The 17,746-nt window shown below is 40.5% G+C and overlaps 2 protein-coding genes across 13 annotated transcripts in view; one reads left to right on the top strand and one right to left on the bottom strand.

Annotated features, from left to right (window-relative positions):
* The window catches only part of MGST1 (microsomal glutathione S-transferase 1), an 83,615-nt gene extending 67,571 nt beyond the window's left edge, over positions 1-16,044 (bottom strand). For 3 of the 7 annotated variants that reach the window (XR_005104261.1, XM_037387439.1, XM_037387438.1), the window contains exons 1-2: positions 13,335-13,482; positions 11,144-11,230 (exon numbers count right to left, since the gene is read on the bottom strand). Coding sequence is in view for 6 of the 7 variants with exons in the window: in XM_037387439.1 (XP_037243336.1) it covers positions 11,144-11,230; positions 13,335-13,460 (213 nt within the window). In the remaining variant the exon portion in view is untranslated. Of the gene's footprint in view, positions 1-8,044; positions 8,659-11,135; positions 11,231-13,334; positions 13,483-15,168; positions 15,293-15,680; positions 15,795-15,914 lie in introns of those variants that run through there. The other 4 variants (XM_037387436.1, XM_037387433.1, XM_037387435.1 and 1 more) reach the window with 4 other exon arrangements.
* SLC15A5 (solute carrier family 15 member 5) overlaps positions 15,205-17,746 on the top strand; it is an 85,611-nt gene continuing 83,069 nt past the window's right edge. For 3 of the 6 annotated variants that reach the window (XM_037387426.1, XM_037387425.1, XM_037387424.1), the window contains exon 1: positions 15,205-15,309. In XM_037387426.1, the coding sequence (XP_037243323.1) occupies positions 15,227-15,309 (83 nt within the window). In that variant the 5' untranslated portion in view covers positions 15,205-15,226. The remainder of the gene's footprint in view (positions 15,310-17,746) is intronic. The other 3 variants (XM_037387429.1, XM_037387428.1, XM_037387427.1) reach the window with 2 other exon arrangements.

Here is a 17,746-nt window from a genome sequence, read left to right as displayed (position 1 = left end):
ATCAACACATCTGGGCTTAGCTTCTCTTCATAGATGTACATGTGCCTGAAGTTAAAAATTCCTACAATGGAGGTTCATAAGAACAGGTTATTTCAGGAGGAAAAGACCCATAGAATTTAATAGAGATTGTTGCTTTTCTTCATCCGTCTTACATTCCTGCTATAGGATGGATTAAGCTTTCTGTGGGAAGGATTTACTTCTATATATCCTGGCATAGTTTCCCTAAATCCTGTTAGCTTCATTTTGCAGGGTGGGTTTCTCCATAATTCATGTGCCTGTAAGACTTAACTGGACAAATTAAGGAAATCATATAAAACCCCTTACAAGGACATACTTTCTCTGACCTTAACCAACTCTGTTATCATCCATCCCTGTACATGACTCATCCCATTCTGTCACATTAGCACTGACAAGGACATAGAAAGCTACAAAAGAAGTTGATGGACATGCGCTCCACAGCATTAGCTACCTTGCTCCACGCTCCTGAGATCTGACTGTGCCTTTTGACAGCTCTCCAAGCACATTTCCCTATTTCTAGAATGAAACTGAACCTTTGCACTTTATTATTATTATTATTGTTCTCTTTCAGCAAAAAGGTAATTGGGCATGAAAAGTTCAAATCCATTAAATAAAAACTCAATTTAAAATATTTTCCATCCACCAAGCAAGGTCCTATTCATTATGCTGACACTGTACTCCACCTCTGTGCCAAGTGGATCACTCAAAGATGCCCCCCACCACTTCCCTGGCATTTTGTGTGACAAGTAAATCTGCTGTGCACACATTGCTTTATAGGGCATCCCGGTTTTGTATAAATACAGCAACATTGTTTTACAGCACCTTTAAATTCCCAAGTTGAATTCTGTAACTATTGAGATATTTTCAAGTAAACTATTGGTGCTGAGTCTCTCCTCTGGATATTGTGGCAGACAGACACAGCTTCTGAGTTTTATTTCTGCTTCTTTACTCACTTTAAGTTTTTGAACAGCCTCAGTCCCGCTCCGGTTACCCTACTGCTAAATACAAATCATAAAATGTATTTACTTATCAAAAACAACTGCAGAAAAAATATATATTGCATAGTTCTTGGGGAAGCTCAGCAGAAGAATTCAGATGTTGCAGTTACCTGGTGCCTTATTAATTTAGAAAAGCAAAACAAAACCAAAACATTCTAATGCTTCAGCCAGAGGTTAAATACTCTGTTTCACAAAGGTCACTTTTTCAATAAAGTTTTTTTTTGTACAGGTTTAGTGTACAGAGACACTATGTTGCCTTAATATCCATTACATTTTCCTTCTTTAAAGGTAGCAAAATATCTTCCCACCTAAAACTCCATCTGCCAGAGACACACAGCAGAGCTACTTTATCCTTCACAGGCCCAATCCCGAAATCTAATAAAAAAGCCAAAGAGGGACATCTAGTGGTACCGGGCACGACGTTAAGAACGAGCAGAGGCAGAGAAAACCTGCTGCCACGCTTGGAGTTTGAGTCACTCTTTTCTCATAAGGAAAGAAAAAGGTAGAAGGGAAGACAAAATTAAAGAAAGGAAAAAGTCTGCCTATTTTATTGTTTTCTAACACATAGATGCTTACATTAGTAATATACTTAACACTAAACTCCACTTGGGCAAAGCAGAAAGATGAAGCGAAACAAAAGGAGAACTAACAGGCGTTCTTTTAAGTCAAATATGTCTTAAGAAAGTTAGATTCTTCAAAATAAATTGAATCTAAATGAAAGCCATAAACAAACAATGCTGCCACAGAACTCCAGACACAAAGAAGGAAACCACATCTTGGCTTTCACTTGCAGCACAATACTAAGGAAAACCAAGAGGACCTGCAGAACTACTTCAATTTACCTTGAAAGTACACAGGTATATTAAAATCCAGCCAACGGCTGAGCATCAACAGAAACTAAACTCCAGTTTGACAAAAATTCCAAAAACTCACCCAATGAGCAAATGACAAGATTTAGTGCTTATCACTTATATTAGCAGTGAACATTTCATCATACTCATAATGAAGTGCTCATGAAATGTTACTAGAATAAACCATCTGTCAGCTAACAAGGAGAGATCGACAGCAAAATCCAAATTGCTGGAGAGACAACAGAAGAGCTGAGTAAAATGAACCGTGTGGTCCTGGCTGACTTTAGTATCGGAGTATTTGTACATTTTTTCTTGTACAAAAATGTACAGATTTGTAGCAAACTGGACCTTTATTATGAAAACACCCCTTTAAGAGCACTGAAGGGACACCCACATGAAAAGTACATAAATTGTAAACCCTGCTGAGAACTGTAGCCTGTAAGATGGACCACACCTGCTCACAGGTTTGATGTGAAAATCCCATAGTAAACAACTCTGTGTTGTATAGCTACCTGGTATTAAATGAGGCAGTCATGCATGCTAGGCTGTTACTGCAGGCTCATTAAGGAAAATTGAGTTTTTAGTGTCACTTTCTATCAAAAGAAGCAGCAGATGAAGTTCAACCTTTATAACAATTATATAGAGGTCTCTTAGACACCTAGAGATTAAGAATTTTAACCTGCCTTGAGCACTTCAGTGGCAATTCCACATACACCAATCCCTACAGTTCCTCTCTAAGTGAAGGTTAAAGAGACAAAGCTCAGAAATTCTTCCAAGCAATATGAAACAACCTATAGAGCTGAACCCTTTCTGCCCATCTCCCAGACAAACTTACCCCTGCTCTGAAGGTTCTTTCCGATTTCCATGAATATACTACAGTGAAAAGGGATACTTTTCCATAAATTTGAAAACAAGTGTCAAATATTACTTTCCTTGGGAAATAAATAAAAAAAAAATAATAATCCTCTCCAATGCTGTAGGCATGATGTCATTTTTGGGGCAGTTTCATAGGCTGTTCTCTGTAGCCACACAATACCAACTCCTACCTCCCAGAGCAGTCTGTGTGCCACAGGTGCCTTAAGAGGCAACAAATTAAACAGAATTAGCTACCAAGTTGACCCAACTCATTGGTCACCTCCATTCTGATTTGAGGTATTTATAATCCTCTTTGTAGATATTTAATGTTTGGATGCACAAGAAAAACATTCTTAAAAATGAACTTATTTTAAATAGAGATAGTAAGTGGGTTTATAAAATAAAACCATAGAAGCAGAAAGTTACCTGCCTCTCTTATAATGCTTCTACTAGTCTTCCTCCAGTGTGCTCCTTGATGCTGTGCTAAGCCAACATTAAAGTACTTCCCTCCTTTAAGTCCTCCCTTTGTTTTTTTAACTCTTCACTATTTCTGTAGGACTGACACTACCTTCTGAATTTATCCCCCCTCACTGGACAAGCAGTACCCGTGAGACAAACCCTCTTCTTTTTTTCTTTTTTTTTTTTTTTCTAAAGACAGGTTTCTTTGAACTGCCTCTTTTTAAGCTCACCAGCACACATGAGATGTAGAATAAAAGAAAGATGCTGTCAGTGGTGATGCACATTGGGATCCACCAGCAAAGAACTAGATATAAAAGCATTCAATTGTGGAGATTATGTGGCCACTGCTAAAATAATGTCCTTTAATGCATAAAAATAAATTACTTTCAAATGTGTTTCCATGGCAAAAGTAGCCACCTGGCATGCAGGTCAGTACTTGGAAATGCTGTGTGAAGGAATGGAGGCTGACCAGTTGATACAAGTCAGCCACCATTTCCCTGCCCACATTACAGCCCAGTAGGCTTTGAAGAAAGCATACCGGAGATGTCACTTTCCACTCTTTTATAAGCATCCACTTCAAGATGCTTCACTCCAGGCTAGCACGGGATGCCCTACGTCACTGTAGTACTACTTACAGAATTTGACATAGGATCACGGTTACAATTTCATACATTGCAAAGCATTTGTGCAGAATACAGTCCCACGTGTGCATATTCACCATAACATATATTTGTAAGAATGCTTAATTAGCACTATTATACAGAAAAAAAATTCAGGCATTGTACCTCACATTTTTCATACCTACTTTTAAAACAGGAGAGTAGTACTTTTTTGACGTGGGAAGGGGCTCTAAATTTTTGTTTTTCCAAGGGTGCACAGGAATAAAGAGCAGAGCGCTTTGTAGGAGGAAAGCACTGATTTAAAGTATTTCATACTCCTCCTTTCACTGCAGTAATTTAATAATAACTGCCTCAATTAAAAAAACCAACCAACCAAACAACAAACAAAGGCAACAAAAAGAATTTACTCTGATTTTAAAGACTAAGTTTAGTGTGCATATATTCCAGAGAGAAACAATGTCATGGAAAAGAGTGAAATAATGCCTGTCTCCCAAAGTCTCTGAATGATCACACACCTTCCTGGAAGTCATGCCGTGATTAAACTATACTCAGGAGAAGGGCAGCCATTCCATGGCATATTTTCCACTAGAGGTCAGGCTGAAGGAACTAATGATCTATTTTAGCCTTCAAAATCTATGAGTGTGAGTTACTAATTAAGATTTGAAGTTTAAAAATCACTTAAAGTGAATCACAAAGACATACTTTTCTAAGTGTCCAACAGCTGGAGGTGTTGAATCATGAGAGTGTTTTAATGTATGTCAATACAACCTTTCACAAAGCACATGATGTGCCCTCAATCACCAGAACAAGGTTTGGAAAAGAGAAGTTATTCCTCAACTTCAGCCTTGAAATGAAGAACATGTTAGTTTGAATAAAAACAGACACTAGCTACTTTTAAAAGGGTATAGTTTTGCTTTTAATTTTTTGCTTTTAGAAAGGACATACCTTACAAGCATTCTCCACCAAAAACCTAGATTGAATTTGTTTCTGTAAATAACTAGAAAGAGACACAGCTAAGCATGGAGTATGTGACAGTAACAGGCTTCAGGTGACTAGAAGTTTTTTGAAACCCCAAAATGATTTGAATTAGGAGACTAAGCTTTACTTTTCTTGTATTCTAGTCACTTACGCAACTCCACCACTTTCAGAAACATTGACCCAGCTTCTTGAAATAAATACCTTGAAGGCAGTGAAGTTCAGATATAAACTTGCTTCTGAAAATTTAAGGAAACATTTAATGTATCACTCAGAGTTTTAAAGAGCTGTTTTGTTGTGACAGGATGTGAAGTCCTGCTCTAATGGCAAGTCCTAGCTCAGAGCTCTTTGCCAGTCACCAGTCCTCTTAAACAATTTATCGCCTTCAGTGCATCTATCTGCAGCCGTGAAAACCAGAACAAAGTAACTTTGGCCAAAGCCTCATAAGCATTTATCCACAGAGTTGAAAACTAAATTGAGGAATTGTTCACATGTTTACACTTCTGAGAAAGAAGTAGCCCATGAAATTCACTCAGAGACAAAACCAGTGAACTGGGTCAAGGTATGTCAGCTACCATTTTAAAGCACCTCACCGTCAACTATCAGAGCCACTTCAAAGATACACAAAGTCCTCTGGAGAAGGGAGAATATAAAATGCCAGGAATAATTGGCAGAGAGATGGAAACTTGTAGTTTCTCCTGTCACCTAAGGTTAGTGGTGGGAATAACAGGCATAAGGAACTGAAATGAAGCCTAGGAGATGCTGGTTAAACCTCTTTTTATATGTCTCCCATGGACGAGCCTTTTCTGTACTTTCACCACATCAAAAGCAGCATACCTGCTGATAATGGCCAGTTGTTTCATCAGAGGTACAGATTATTTTGTTTAATGATTTTGTAGCAGAACCTGGTAACAGCGGTCCGAAATACACACGTGCATGTTTTCAGTTCAGCTCAGTAATGCATTCAACTAACACACTTTTTTTTTCCTTTACCGGTCCTGCTGAAAATAAGCCAGCCTTTTAAAATTTACAGCTGTACAAACAAGTACAGTATACCTCTCTAAGGCATGGTCTGGAGAAATGCAGGAGCCATCTGACAAGGACCACTCCAACACATTCCATGAAGCTGGCAGCCAGTTTGACTGAAGCTGGTAAGGCAGATTTCCCAGACTGAGCATGTACTCCACCCAGATGCACAGATGGTATTTGTGGGAGCAAAGGAAAATAAAACATAGGTTTAAAATAAATGCAAGAGAAACAGAGAATAATATTGAATCACTCTAGGTATTTCTAAGGGTTTCTGTTTATCTTTCCTACTTCTCAGCACGTAGCAAGTGTATGTTCAGGGCTTTGAAGCCACTGAGCAAATGGAAGGGATTTAAAACTAGTTTTGTTTCAAATGGAAGATCACAGAAATAAAGACAGGTTCCAGGTACTTCCCTTCAGAATTTGATTTCTGTAGAGAAGTTTGATGCAAAAGGAGTTAAAAATGCTGTTCCTGCATATGTCTGGCAGTGACAGGTAGGCTTGTCAGAGGAGCCTTTTCGATGCTAAAGGAAAGGACTTGCTCTGTTGCCGAATTTCACATAGGTCTGCATGGTGGCTACTCTGTCATTGTTTTAAATGGATGGAAAGACACACAGCTGGAAAGAGGCAGCAAACCACAAAGAAGTAAGGGAAATACAGCTTTAGAGGCTGGTATCACAATTATACAGAGGCAAGAGTAGCCACTGACTGATCAGTCCCAGTTGGCAGATTGATTCTGACAATGGTTGGTCTGGGCCCCAGCTCAAGGCTGCTGCCTTGCCCTTGTCCCTTCAGCACTAGTCCTTCTCAAGCTAGGAAGAGCCGATGGCCCGTCTTACCTCACTACAATGAATCCATCCAAGGTAGCTGGTTCTCAAGATCCCATGAAAAGCTAGAAGAGAAAGAAGGAATAGGAGGAAAACAGCACAGGTAGGAAGTGGTAGAGAAAGATGCAAGGAGAAGAAACACAAAAGCCCATGTTTCCCATTGGAGTCCCCGGTAACCCAGAAGTGTTGACGTGCTTATTCTGCCATGTCAGGAACTGAAGCTCCACAATGTTCTACTTTTAATCCTCTCAAGCACCCTCCTTGTAGAGGATCCAGCTCTTCATTATTTCACTCATTAGTTAGATCTAATTTCTGGTAAACCAATGTTAATTTCTTGATTTCAAGTCCCACCCTTCTCAAGTTTAGCAGATATGACTTAAACACTACCCTTGAACTGCAGTAAAAATCTCCCTTCTTTGGATTAAACCAGCCTGCCTGCACCCTTCCTGACTCCTCCTGCCACCCTTCTCAGTTACAGTCTCTAACTTAACACTGCATGAACCTCCATCTCGCAGCTGTGCGTAGGTAGGTAGGCCCTCCAGTGATATGTCTTCTGGTACTACAACTACTTCTTCCAGGCAAAAAGAAAAGTAAACCCTTTGGCATACAAAGGCAGCGGAGGGAACTGTCCAGCTCCTCCCTGGGCTATCCCTTAGCAGTACAGCTTCTGGGGTAGGAAAGCACACCAAATGTTGCACTCTTGACTTCCCCCATTTAAAACTATCAATGACCAGCACACTGGATATAAAGACTCTTCTGGGTCAGTTTTTTGGGTTTTTTTCCTGAAATCTTATGCTATTATTTAAGCCACAGCTACAAAACCAACCAACCAACCCAAAAAAGACCATGAAGAGTCTTTAAAGAAAATATTTCAAACTGACACATCATAGAAAGATATAAGCAAAGAGCAAAATTTTCTATCAGCAACATATTTATGACAGTATGACATGCAAACTAATCATATTCTTCACATCTGAATTACTCAATATATACATTTGCAAGTGTCACTCATTTTGCTGAATTTATTCAAAAATGAAAAAAAAAATCTTCTATACACAGTCTACATTTTATCCAGTCATGAAACCTATGTTTGGACTAACTTCATCAAAAATAATTACTTCAAATTTCCATCAGTGTCACCAAACAGAGTTTAGCCCAAATACTTTTTTCTCTTCAATCTATTCAACGGACAGAAATGGAGCTTCAATAGTTTGGTTTTTTTAATCCCAAAGCAGATTATACAAACAACAATTTCATGAAAGATTTTTTTACAAGCCTAGCATTACTGGTTATATCTTATTATTAAGGTAAGCATTCTTCAAAGAACTGTATGATTGGAATTTCTTCCTGATACATAGTGACATGCTATTTGCTGGCTGCAGTGAGAAGAGTCAAAATGAAAACAAAAATACAGATTATTTTTTCTCTTGTCTTTATTGATTTAGACTTCAGAGCTACAGCCAAAAATAGTGCATCTGTAGAAAATTACCACACGTGCTATCAATACAGCATCATTGCATGTTTAGAATCATAAGCACTTGACAAATTGCAAAGGGAACATTCAATCTAATATTTTGGCAATGCAGACCATGAATAGAGAATACAGGGAGAAGGATTTTTTTTCCTCTAAAAAGAAATAGTTCTGCACAGGAATGAAAAGCCTCTGTTATAAAATTAATTCCAGTCACAAAAAAAAACCTCACACTGGCTCATTCAAGACATCAACATACACTGCTGGAAATTTTGCATGGAATGTCGAATGGTACGCAGAAGCTATGACTGCTACAGGTATAACGCCGTCTTCAGCACTTTGTATGCCATCGAGATGGTCACTGCATACCCAACTGCCCAAGACAAACCTCTGCCGGGCTGGGGAAGAGGGATCAAGTATGCAAAAGTGTGAACGATCCTAGCCCCAGCAAAGATCCTGAAATGCACCAAGGCTGTGGACAGCTCAGGGCCACTAAGAGCATACAGCAGTCCAATGCCAAGAAAGGGGACAATATTTTCAAGGTCATTCAGGTGGCCTCTGGGGAAAGAAGCAAAGTTATTTTACAGTGTTACATTTTGTTGAATAAACCACTTCAAGCCTCATTATTTTTCAGCACCTTCAGAGCATGCTACCGTTAAGGCCCTAACATAACTGCTGGCTTCCTCTGCAGTGGGGACAGCTTCAGCTACTGAAATTATTTTTGCATGTTCACCTGACATCGCTCTGGTCTCTCTTGCTGCACCCCATGTTTTTAAGCTTCTGATCTTCTGCATGAAAGATCTCAGTTTTCCTCCAGGATCTTAGTAACATTAGGGACTTACATGAGGTATATGAGTGCACCTGGGTGTGCAAGAATGCAAGGAAAGGCAGGGAAGAAAACAGATAGCTGGAATGTTCTTGTAGCCTCTCTCAACTGAACATCAATTAACTGGATGACTGTGGCTGCAACAGTCTAGTAAGACTCCATGGCCCAGATGGTCTATTCCAATCCCATAAACTCAGTGTGTAGTATCCATAAAGAAAATATGAAATATCATATATATGAAACATTCTATCAAATCTTCATTAAGTTCAATCATCTTGAAGAATGTTATTTTTGAGCACCTAACAGGTGTGACAGTTATGCTTTTGCTTCATTTTCTTCACTACTAAAGCACTAAAATAGATGAAAAATGTTTGAAATTTTGAAACCATAATATAATTTACTAAAAATGTGTTGAGACTGAACTCCAGATCTTGAAGTATTCTTTCACGCCTCTTCCTAAACCTTCCCTGCTCCTTTTACCTCTTTAGAAAAATTATACTTCCAGCCAAATTCACTGATTGAAACAACCTCTAAGCCTTACTAATTATGTCAAATTCCACAGCCAACTAGAATCAGAACATGGTGTTATTTTGCAGCTGCTTTCTGAACTCATTTATCATTACAAGGAAACATATCTTCCACCTTTTTTATTCTTTTCTCCAAAAAAATACACTGAAGAAAGTTAACATCTTTTCTATACCTATAAACAAAACAAATTCTAGCCACACAGAGGACAAGCCATGCTAAATCTACGTGGCATGATCCATTGCCATGAAGCTTGCAAAAGAAAACATAGTATACTTTTGTTGAGAGGCACTGTTGGAAGGAAAAAATAGATCCTGCAACACTAATAGAGTAACTAGAACCAAGTTGACGTACTAGGTCTGGAGAAGCGTGAATAGCTCTGCAAAACAGCAACAAAGAATTTGATAATGCAGTGTTCTAAAAATCTAACCTGTGTAAATGACTCTGTGTGGTGGTTGTCATTTCTCTAACATAACAATTCGAGTTAAAAGGGCATCTGGTCATAAAGTTAGTATCGACTCAGTTGTCCTCTTAGAATTTACAAATAGAAAGGAATTATTCTTCAGCAAAAGTGCCCATTTTTCTATAACAGCCAGCAAATTAAACAACTCCTAGAACCACTCAGGGGGAGAAAAGGAAAATTCCGAGCATCTTTACAACCCACTGAGATTAGGAATCTTCTGAGATTTTTATCCAGAAGAGACATACAGAAATATACTAGACTTCATAGAACCACAGTCATATACATTTGCAAGGATGCACTGTTCTGATATCAGAGCTGATAGTCATTTTCAAGATCCTCCCTAACAGTGGTTTAAATGAGAACAGTTTATTCACATTCCAATTTTTTTTGTATAAAAATATATATAGCAAATAAACTGTTAGCTTCATTAAGGAATAATGATATGGAAAACATTCCATGAAAGCTTTCTCTTTTTAGCACAGGTATATCAAAGAGCATCTTGGAAGTTATGATTTTGGTAACAAAATTTTGTCATCAGCTAAGTAAAATTAAATGAGCTGTAACTTCTAGCCCACTGAAAGGCAACTTATATTCTGCCACGAATCTTTCAAAACAAAATATGTACACCGCAGGTTGCACACTGCCATACTATTAATAGCATTCTTCCAGAAGGCTGATCAACTTTCCTGTACAACTGACACATCAGTGAGTAACCTCGATTCAATCCAGCAAAGAGAGCACAGGCTTTGACTCCCACTCTGCATGATTTGCCAGATTAATTCTCTTACAACTCTGGAGTTCTGTGACTTTAACATAGTTTTACTCCTCTTCTCCTGTTATTTCCTTTACACTTCAGGAAAAGATGCAACTATTGCAACTGATGTTCAGATCATATAGAAAGCTGAATTGCACTTAATGGACACTGCTTCATACTAACAACTTATGTCATGTTTTACAACCTTCTCACCAGTTCCCCCATGCATACAGGATACTATCAAAGAGTCAGCTATTATAACCAGACAATGACTTACTATTTTTAGCATGCATGCTGACTGAATGGGGAGTGGTTTGTTCATTTAAATAAATGTACTACATTACTATATAAAGCAAAACAAAACACACACAGGCTTGCCAAAGAAGATGTGAGAGGTATGAAATTAATTCCTTGATTTAGTATAATTCAGCTATTTAAAATAACTCTTAAAGACTACTATGTATTACCTACGTACACGTTCGACATCTGGATCAGTCCGCAGATATTTTTTAGCACTCTCGCCTTTTCCAAATGATGCTGTATCTTCTGGGTTGACAAATGCCTATGTCAAACATAAACACACAAGAGACATCAGAAGCCAGAATGTTTTTTCTGGTCAAGACAGCTTGCTACAAAGGTCGCTCTTTTTACTAATGCCTCTATAACCTCACATAACTTACCTGAAATTAAATGCACAGGGAGCAATATATTGTTCACTGCATTACTGTTTTCTTGAGCCTTGCCTGTATGTAGCTTGCATGCTGACAAATTAATATAATGTAATTTATGCATGTAGCTAAAGCCTTCTTGTAAGATGGACAAGCACAGCAGATGACTGATACTTAGCCTGAAGTAATGCCAGTGGGCTGAAGGTACATAGGGACCTGGAAGGTAGAACTGCTATCTGCACCACCCAAGTCTCGTTTTCACTATCCTTGACAAATTATCCAAAAGCCTTTTGGGATCACTTCCTTCTTCAGAACTCTAACGCAGAATAGCATCCAAAAGACCTCCCCCCATGCTCATTTATGACCAAATAAGTTTCTCCATTTCTTCTTAAGTACAATTTTTTTCCAGTTATGTAACCCGTCATTACCTCCAAATACTGTAAGACACTACTTGAAAACATTTAATACAGTTAGTGCAGACTGCAGTAGATCTTTCTTCACTGACACATTAATAACACATGCATTTTGTGGACTGTTCAGACTATGCAGGTGTAATTCAAGCAAACCCTTTTGATTTTTAGGAGACCTTCATGATTGCTTTCTGAGGCATTCTTGATCCATTTCTGTGAAATATCCTTGGCCTCAAAATTCTGGAGACACCTTAACAAGTATCAGCATCAGTAACCTTTTGCCTTCTCTAACTCCACTGCTTTCCTCTATTTTTTCTTAACAATTTCAGGATTTTTTTATATTAAATAGGAAATAAAAATCGCTTTACTAATTTGTCTTTGGAATATTACTGTCTGTCATAAGAAAACCAAGCACTATAAATTAATGAACGCACTATTGTCACCTGCATACATATGGATCATAACACATTATGAGCATTAATACAGGACTCCATTGGATCTGCATATAAGACCAGTACAGCTGACACGCTTCTGCAAGACCAAAAAGAGGTAAGGTTATGACAGACACCTGGATCCTATTTTGAACATACAGGACAGACTGTGTGCTCTGCTATACTCAAGATTTAGCTGTGACAAAGACCTAGAGAGCTATTAGAAACCAGCAGTAGCTCAAACGCTGTGCTTCATGAGGACCTCATGACAAACAGAACTGGGTTATCTTGCACCCAGCAGAAACAAAAAGCAGCATTTCAACAAAAGGACTGCCACAAAATCCTTGAAGCACACACCGTCTTGCAAAAACAGATCTCGTAAGAATAGCCATATGGGGCAAACTCAGGGCTCTTTCAGCCCAAGACCAAGTGTTTCCAACAGTGGCCATAAGCAGATGCCTAGATAGGAGCAAGAACAGGGCAAACACAACACTGTATTTCCCACGAGCTTTTTTTCTCTCCTCAGCTAGATGCAACTTCTGCATTATTTAGTAAACCTCAGTGGATACTTCATATACTTATCTAGCCTACACATCGACTCACATAAATTTTCAGCCTGCCTCTTATAATAGAAAAAAAATCAATTATCTTTTTTTAGGATAATGACCTACCTGCAATGGGAAGGCTAAAACAATTAGGGAATGTAAAGAGCTTTAGAATTACTGGATGAAAGGGTTATAGATGCATAAAAATCCACTTCATACCCCTTCTTCTAACCCTACTGGTTAGTTATTCATGTAACATGGCTCTATATCATACTTTATTTGCTTTATAAATTGGGTACCCTGGACACCAGCTTTCTGCAGAAGACAGTGGAAACTACAGTTATGAAAAACTCTTACTTAGAAGTAAGAGAAATGTTCTAGAAAGGCAGAGTAAGTCAAATTCAACTGTAAGATACAGTCCCATAATTATCTCATAATTATGTTAAAGACGTCCAACAAAGCATCAGCATGCAAGACTCAGAGTATCATTAGGGGAGGGAGGAGGAAGAAAAAGAACAGCACCACTATTTGAATGGTGAAAACAAAAGAAACATCTGTGATATCTCTACAAATTTCAACCTATTCTACCAGACAGTATTCCCAGTTTCTTACCTTCCTTGTGATTCTGAAGTATGCTGTTATAAGACTCATTAACATCATTTTTAGAAGAACAATAGTTGTATAAGTAGCATAAGCCCGGAAGACTTCATTGTCAATTAACTGGGTCAGTTTAGCCATTTCTCTGCTTCTCACTGATGACCTTTAAAAAACAGTAAAGTTAGGTTAAGATCATAGGAATTCAAAGTTCCGACAAGATTTTCAGAATATCCTTTTTTTTTTCTTAATCACTGCAATGACAGCACAATTTTGCAACTGTGAAAAGTTTATTTTCAAACAAATTTGGTTTTCCTCAATTTATTTTCACAATGGCATACTATAATACTTTAAGATGAGAAGTTATATTATCATTTAATATTTAGCTTCCATTCTATCTGCTTATTAAACTGTCAAAAAATAATCCACCAAAACATTTAATGTAATTGCAGAAACAAAATGTAGTCACTTTTGAAATAACACAAGGAGTTAGACCAATTTCAGACCAGTTCATTTGAACTAGTGAATTTCCCTAAGCAGTTACCAGGACAGAAAGAGTGTGATGACATACTATACGTACTGTAGTGTTTAAAGAAGAACATTAGTATTGCCTATCTTTAAAAATGGCACAATTTTAATTGCACGTCAGCTTTCAAATTAACCAGTATCTTCCCACCCAGCAATAACTTGTGATGAAACTGAGTTAAACATGCATTTTTCCCCTTTGAGACCTTGTTCTCAAAAATTGCTTTTAGCATGATTCACGGGCAAAGATTAAGTTGTAATGACAAAAAGCAGAGAACTATTTATGCTTTTATCATGGGAGATTTAAGCTAATTAAGTATCTTTCCAGTGAGACCATAGCAAACCCACAGTCCTATGGAGGTGGCACCTTTTATCAACACCATAAAGTTAAGAATGTGATGAGAACTGAAGGCACATAAAACAAAAAGCACGTCCCCTTGCACGTTCAATTTGTGCTCTGCACAGAACAAGGCTTTTTACCTCACCAGTGCTTCAGTCATGGACTTAGCAAGTAGGAATCCATGAAACTAGTACGTCTTGGCTTCACTTGAGACCAAAATAAATGTACTGTTTTAGTCAACTTCATTATTTCCTAAATTTTAACAACAGTAATTAAAAATTAATAATATTAAACTTGATTACAGCTCTAACAATCTCTCATCTTGCTTTCAGCATGGAGTCACTGCCAGCTACAGCCAAACAAGGGAAATGAGATGAGAGCAGTAGAAGACTCCTGCTCTGAAAGCACATCCTTGGTGGGGTGGTGGGCAGGATGGTGGTAAGCAGCTGTTTGACCAGTGAAACAAACCTGCCTTCCCTGGACCTGTCTGGCTGTGGTGGTGGGATTTGCTCCCTCTTTTATCCTTTCTAAAACAGTGTTTGGGTCACTAGGCAAAGCAGTAGGCCTCGGGGTTATAGAAAATTCAGTATAACTCTCCCTCCTCTCACATTACAGTACAACAGTTTTCGAGATCATCAGTGATTTGGCAAAAATTTTTTTCAGTGGTGAACAGAAACTGCAATTTTTAACTTTATCACAGCAGGAAGTTTGTGTAGTTTCACCAAACAAAATTAAATCCCTGGCATCCAAGCATTTTTCCATAGTGGATCTTAAAACGATATTGAAAATACATCCAAGAACTGTGCAGAGTCATGAGAAACTGTTCACCATCTCTGGAACTACACCACATTTGTCCATTTTCCCTGCTTGTAGGGTCGGCCTCCCCAGACTCCTACCGCCCAGGCACTGCCTGCGCTACGAAAATGAAGTACGCTGACGAATTCGTGGTTAAACAGCAGCAGAAAAACAAACATAACCCCCACATACTACACCAGCACAGGGCTTAAAAGGATACGTCTAGTAAGTCCACAACAGCCTGGTAGCAATGGTCTCTCCCTGTGGTGCGGACGCAAACCCGGGCCCGCTGAAGCGCACGCGGTCAGACCCCACGCGAAGGGTCACAAGCCGGTGGGTAACGACCCGGGACGCCGCACAGCCGCGCGGGTGCCCCCGCCACGCGTGGCTGTCGCAGGCTGGCCGGCCGCGCAGCTGCACTCGGCAGTGCCGCCACCGGGCAGGCCGCCTGCCGTCTGCTCGTTACAACGCCACCTCCCGAAGCGCACCCCCTGCCCACTTACGCGGCCGCCCCCCCGGCCAGGCCCGGCCACACGCTCGGGCTGGAACCAAGCGGGGCCGGCGGCCGCGCGCTGCCCGCCCAGGCCCCTGCGTTCAGCCGCGCCGCCCGGCCTGCGCGCACGGCGCTGCCTGCGCTGCGCTTCCCCCGCAGGGCGGGCAGGGCCCGGGCCGCCCCGCCGGGAGCTGCGGGGACCTGCCCTCACCGACCGCCGCGGGCACCGGGCCGCCTCCGCGCCGCCCTCCACCACAGCCGGCCGCCGCCTGCGCGGGGCGAAGGCTCCGGTACCCCCTCAGGAGAAGCCCCGCCACCTTCAGCGGAGCTGACGCGGCCCCGCGCACCCTTCCGGCACCCGCGGGGGGTTCGCGCCCCGAAGGCGGCGGAGGGGGGGGAGGGGGGCTTCCTCCCCCCGCCGGCAGCGGGAGCCGCCATCACGCACCTCGCCCGCGTCCCCTCGCAGAGCGCGCACAGCGCACCGAGCCCCGCTCGTCCCGGCCGGGCACTGCGCCGCCGCCCGCCCCGGGCCCGGCCCCGCCTCGCCTCGCCTCGCCCCCGGGCGCGGAGGCGGGTCCCGGCCCGGCTCTCGGCGGGAGCTGCGCGCCGCTGGCCCCCGCGGGCCCCGGGCCGCTGCGGTGTGCCAGGCCCGGGAAGGGCAGGGCTTGGGCCCGGGCCCCGGCAAGCCTTACCTGGGGAGGGAACGAAAGTAAACCAGGAAAAACAAAGAAAGGCCGTTCTGGTCTGAACACCCTTGGCCTTCGAGGCACAGAAACCAAAGACTGTGACCCAGCCAGGCGGCGCTAGGGACACGCCATGTCCAGCCATTGCACAAGCTCCCAAGTGGGCCCAAAGCTCACCTGGAAAACTACGTAAAGCAACTTAAGTCTCAGCACTTTGGGCTCCTGCATTGTTTGGGTGGGTCTGAACTTCTACCAAAGGAAAAAAAAAACCATAAAAATGGTTACGCTGCCCGGCCACCAGTGCTGTTCCAATCAATATGTATCATGTTGCTTTGCAAAGCCTAACAGAAAATAAAGGGCCTTCAGGGCTGGCCACAGATTTTACCAGCAGGCTGGGATGTGATGAAAGGAGGAAACCTGGTGTACGAGCTTCCCTGTGTTTCTTCCAGAGAAAATTAGGCTATTCCCACAGCACTCCCCTATAACGGGAGCCATGCTTGTGACAAAACAGCTCATGATAAACAGGCCTGAAGAAGATAAAGATAAATGTACTCAGGTGCTCAGTAAAGATTTCAGAAATAATCCTAAAGACGTGTACAAAGTCAGAAAGGGATACAATTTTTAAGGCTGCATCATTACAGAAAAGCTAGTTTTAGGTATATATATTCAGCGTTCATTGTTGTTACTTCTGTGCTTCATGTCATGTTAAATACCTGCCCGTGCAGACCTTTGTGACTTTTCTTATTAATCATCAAACACAGCAAAACTCGTTTGAGTAAGGACTGTAGTATCAGAACTGTTTTTAAATGACGGTAAAATTGGGTTCAACAACCTTTGTTCTTACTAAGGACACTGCAAATAATATTTCCACTGCAGTCAACAAAATAACTCACATGAGCATGGATCCATCCCAGCAAACAGATTTATTTTAAAAAAATGAAAGCATTTCTGCAGGTCATAACTTATTTCAAGGCAAGAAGTTTATTTACTTCATGAACTGTGTACACCACCTAACACATAATATATCCCAATCGCATGTATAATTGGTGCTATTGAAATAAAACTATAATTATTTTCTATTGCCACCTTTTTTATGTTTGTTTAGCATTCTAATTCTTAGATGAAGCCAGGTTAAAAAGAAGGTAAAACTGTTAACAGAGTTAAAATAAACCCACATTATTATACTTGAGAAGAAAAGCTGGTAATTGATTTACATGCAGTTCTCAGAACTAGATTGGGAAATACCAGAAAGCCAGGAGAAAGGCGATTTTCATTCGTTGTAGGTAAAATTAGTTGTAGGTTGTATAAAGAGAAGCAAAAATGCAGGTAGAAATTTTATAGATTCTGGAAATTTAGATTATTTTATGTGATCTTAAAAAACACTTCTGAAATTGGGAAAGCTTATATGCTCCCAATCTTTGAATTTTGAGGCCAACACCTTACTAATTTTTTCATACCATTATTGAATTCCCCTAATTCTAAGGGAAGGTACAGAAAGAAGATGTGAGGGAGGAGAACAAGAAAGGAGGGAAAAGAGAGAAAAATGAAAGAAAAAGAAAAGAGAAAAAGAGAAATAGAAAAAAGAACGGGAAAA

The sequence above is a fragment of the Falco rusticolus genome, chromosome 5 (genome assembly GCF_015220075.1).
Source record: "Falco rusticolus isolate bFalRus1 chromosome 5, bFalRus1.pri, whole genome shotgun sequence".
Classification (NCBI taxonomy): domain Eukaryota; kingdom Metazoa; phylum Chordata; class Aves; order Falconiformes; family Falconidae; genus Falco; species Falco rusticolus.
Note: the sequence above shows the minus strand (reverse complement) of the source record. Positions and strands in the feature narration are given on the sequence as shown.